The 3,994-nt window shown below is 34.1% G+C and overlaps 1 protein-coding gene across 1 annotated transcript; it reads right to left on the minus strand.

Annotated features, from left to right (window-relative positions):
* Positions 1–1,841: 1,841 nt before the first annotated feature.
* Positions 1,842–2,621, minus strand: LOC120176407. The gene is made up of 2 exons (XM_039182833.1): positions 2,327–2,621; positions 1,842–2,240 (listed from the first exon to the last, which is right to left on the minus strand). Exons 1-2 carry the CDS (start codon positions 2,546–2,548, stop codon positions 2,046–2,048), a joined length of 417 nt encoding a protein of 138 aa, XP_039038764.1. The 5' UTR covers positions 2,549–2,621; the 3' UTR covers positions 1,842–2,045.
* Between the last annotated feature and the right edge of the window lie 1,373 nt (positions 2,622–3,994).

The raw sequence follows: 3,994 nt of genomic DNA on the forward strand, positions 1-3,994 counted from the left end.
GGCGATGATGATATTGTGACGGTGGACGCTTTTCTCGACGCAGATGAATGCTCCTGTCTCGTGCTTCCTCAGAAAGTAGAAATGACTTCCCGTTCGTGTTGAACCACTGATAATAGTCATCCGCAACCGAATAATGATCCACATAAATCGGCTCCCTATGGGGAATTTGTTCGTTCACGTCGATCCTCCCAGATCATTACTCATTCGCAGTGTTTTATCAACCAGTTAACTTCTTTTTTGCCCCGTCTATCAATGTTATGCAAATTGTCGAGATTCCTAGGTTCTTCAGGAATAGATTGTACAAAATCAAATTGGCAAAGCACACGATCAGTGGGATGCCACTTGACAATAGTATAACACATCAGAGGGACCACCATCATCCATACATCTAATGGGCCACTCAAGTGAGGTGGGATGCAATGCCTCATTTCTTCAGTAGCATAAGGAGTCCATTGAAACTAAAACAAATATATATAATTCTTATCAAAATAATAAAACTTATTCCATATTTCTATTATATTTTATATATATTTAATTACTCACACACAATAAATAATTAAATATCCTATTTTTTATTGAGTTAAAGCATTAATGAGCTGGTGGGTTACTCATTTATTGGGCTAAAGGGTATCTCAGATCTAAAAGCCCATTTTTTCGAATTTTTGGATAATCTGAAACTGAAATTTGTCCGATCCATATCCGACCCGATTATCCAAATTTCCCCTGAATATTCGATCTGAATTGTCTGAAAATAAAAAATGGATCAGATATTCGAATTTTCGAATCTGATCAACGGATCAAATCTTTTTATACACCCTTGATAAAACCTGTCTTTTTCAAGATTATTCATCAAATTTTTCTATGGAAATCAAATTTATTTAAATGTTATATAAAATTAAAATATGATAAAACTTATCTTTTTCAAGATTTTTCATCAAATTTATTTAATATCATGTAAAATTAAAATAGAAGTGCATAAAGAAAACAACCAGGTAGAGATCATTTATTTGTAGAAGGTATTCAATTGAATTAATTAGTCAGTGTAAAATTAGTTTCGATTTTAATAAAATCATTGTTTATCGACATAGTCGTCCGTTGCCAAGGGGTAGAGTTGGTGTAGTAGTAGTAGTAATTGTCCGTTCACAAATTTAGCCTCAAAATTTGCCTTGCATTTATTTTAGTTTCTATTCTTCTCGAATCGGTTTCATAGCTTTGAACTTGTTCAGTTTAATCCTCAATCAACATTATTTATGTGCAATTGAATCTTCAATCTTCACATTTATTTCAATTAAATCCTTCATAATTTGAATTATTATGAAGGTGAAAAAGGTAAATGATTATTAATTTAAAAGAAATCAAACCACTAGTCGAAGTGGATGCAAAAAAGGATAACTTCATTATTGTTTTTGGATGTTAATTCGATCAATGGGGAGAATGACGTTAGGTTGGGAACAATGGGATGGATTGATTTTTTTTCCTCGGCAAATATGATTTTTTTTCCTCGGCAAATATGATTTTATTAAGGATTTAAACAAAGAATTCCAAAATTTAGATTCTGTGCCTCGTTAAAAATCTCCTTAAACCTATATGGAGGAAAAGATTGCAACAGAACTAGGTCAAAATTACAACTCCAAGACCCTACACCAACTAAATAGATTCTTGATCGATACAAACTCACACCGAACGTACACTAAAGTAGACCAATTACCATCATACTTTAAATAACTCACGTCTAGCCATCCCTTGTTTAGTTAAATGGTCAGTCATTCCATTTTTTGCTTCGAACTAGAACTGTTTACTATAATAAAATATTATTTCACTATTGAGAACTCGTTGTTATTGAAGTAAAGAGACACATGCTGATATTTGAAATTACTACAAGTAAAAGAGACAAACTAAACACGCATGATTCAAAAGCAATCCTTTATTGGTGGCTGTCAAATTTATTTAAATAGAAGTGCATGGTGTAAACAAGTAGTGGTATGTTTTGACAGCCTCACCATCGCACCACAGATTGCCGCAACGAGTAAATAAGCAAAGCTAGCTTAATTTGCAGGTGGGGAAACAGCGATTGTGGCGATTAAGGTTTGAGAATCACCATCTGATTTGATTTGTACCGCTGAATTGTATACCCAACCGTAGCTGTTGGTGTACGAATCATCGGTACCGTCGCGTTTAAGCTTGCTCCAGATATCTTTCCAAACAACGGGGGTACCAGCAGGAAGGATCGAAGTGGCCACCTGTAATTGATAAATGATCAGCTAATTATAACTATATATGCTACAAGAATCAATTATTACAGAAATAATTAACAAGTGAGATTTACTTCGTCATTGGCCGTCCAAACAACGACCCACGTGGCTATATTTCCGATAGCATACACAACAGATGCGATAACACTCAGCTCTGTATCCAGCTGGAATTTAGAGGGTGATGCACCGCTCTTAATTACGTTAGGAACACCTTCATAGGTGGACGAGACCAACATTAAAGTGTCGCCACTCCGACTACCAAGGACGACGTTTGTGGGAGTAGAAGGATTAGCCATTTGTTGTTAGCTCTCAACTAATCTTGTGTTTTTGATTTGCTTCTATTGTGCTACATACCTGCTTCCATGCACTTATTTATATACAGATTTGCAGAGTAATACGATAATAATAACGTCATACAGCCTTATTCTATGGGGGAAAACAGTAAAGCATATTATGAATCACATGGCCATTAAATAAAATATAAAATTCTACTTGCCCTAATAAAAATTGTAAAATTACGTTAATGCCCCATTAGCTATAAAGCTTTTGTCGTTTATCCCCTTCCTTTTATTTGAAGCATGATGAATTCATACTGACATCAAATAAACACAATCAAAACTCTAGTACCTATAGTGAAGTGTAAAATGACATTAATAACCTTTTTTCTATCAAAATTTTGTCCTTTTTATTTAGTATGATGAATTAATACAAACATTAAATAGAACATAAAACTCTAGTGCTCTACTAAAGGAAAATGAAGGCTTAGAGGATGTCAACAATATGGGGTTGAGTTAGTGGAGATTGGGTCTAACCAGAACATCTGGACTCCTCCTAGGATCATTCCCAAAACAATTTCGAAGAAACAATATAGAGAAATGAAGGAAATCCAAAATATGATTAGGTGTTCATGTGCGAGTCACTTTAATTCTTCGAGACTTTCGTACAGGTCACTCGGAATTAAATATGATTTGGTGTTCCAGTGGGAGTCACTCTAATTCTTTGAGACTCTAATTCCACGCAAATGATTGAAATGAACCTTACCAAATTTGAGAAGAAGCTTATCAATTTCCGACAAACTCGGCCACCACCGCCATGGTCGCTGGGACGCATTCATGATCCGGTTTAACACCATTGTGAAGTCCGATTCCACAATTAACATAGCTATCCTTGTCCAATTGGCCTCAAGGAACACTTCCGGGGCAGTTTTGACGTAATGAATATGACATAATTTGTTGATTAACTTCGATGAATTTGCATTTTATTTACTTATACATGATGTTATCCATAAGTATTAAGGTCATTATTGTTTTTGGATGTTAGTTTGATCAATGAGGATAGGGATGCTAGGTTGGACGTAATGGGAGTGACAGGTGGCTGCTAAGGATAAATTTTAACATCTCTTGTTCATCGGTTTTTGTTTTCCACATAAATAATACTTGAGTTTCGGATAGACGTATTCACCTATACAAGAAAACCATAAATACAAACCGATTGTTTAGGTATTAAAATAGACTAAAACCGATTGTTTAGGTATTAAAATAGACTAAAACCGATTGTTTAGATGCAAAACGCGTTAAATTTTTAATGGTAGGGTATTCAAATTAAACAAAAACTAAATGTTAGTTATGATTTAAAAAAAATAAAAGTCTAATTATTATAATAGACCAAAACTGATAGTTTATGTATTAAATACGTAATTTACCCTAAAAATTTTGTCGTTTCTCCATTCTTTTATTCAAAGC

The sequence above is a fragment of the Hibiscus syriacus genome, unplaced genomic scaffold, assembly GCF_006381635.1.
Source record: "Hibiscus syriacus cultivar Baekdansim isolate YM2019G1 unplaced genomic scaffold, ASM638163v2 tig00112243_pilon, whole genome shotgun sequence".
NCBI classification, from domain to species: Eukaryota; Viridiplantae; Streptophyta; class Magnoliopsida; order Malvales; family Malvaceae; genus Hibiscus; species Hibiscus syriacus.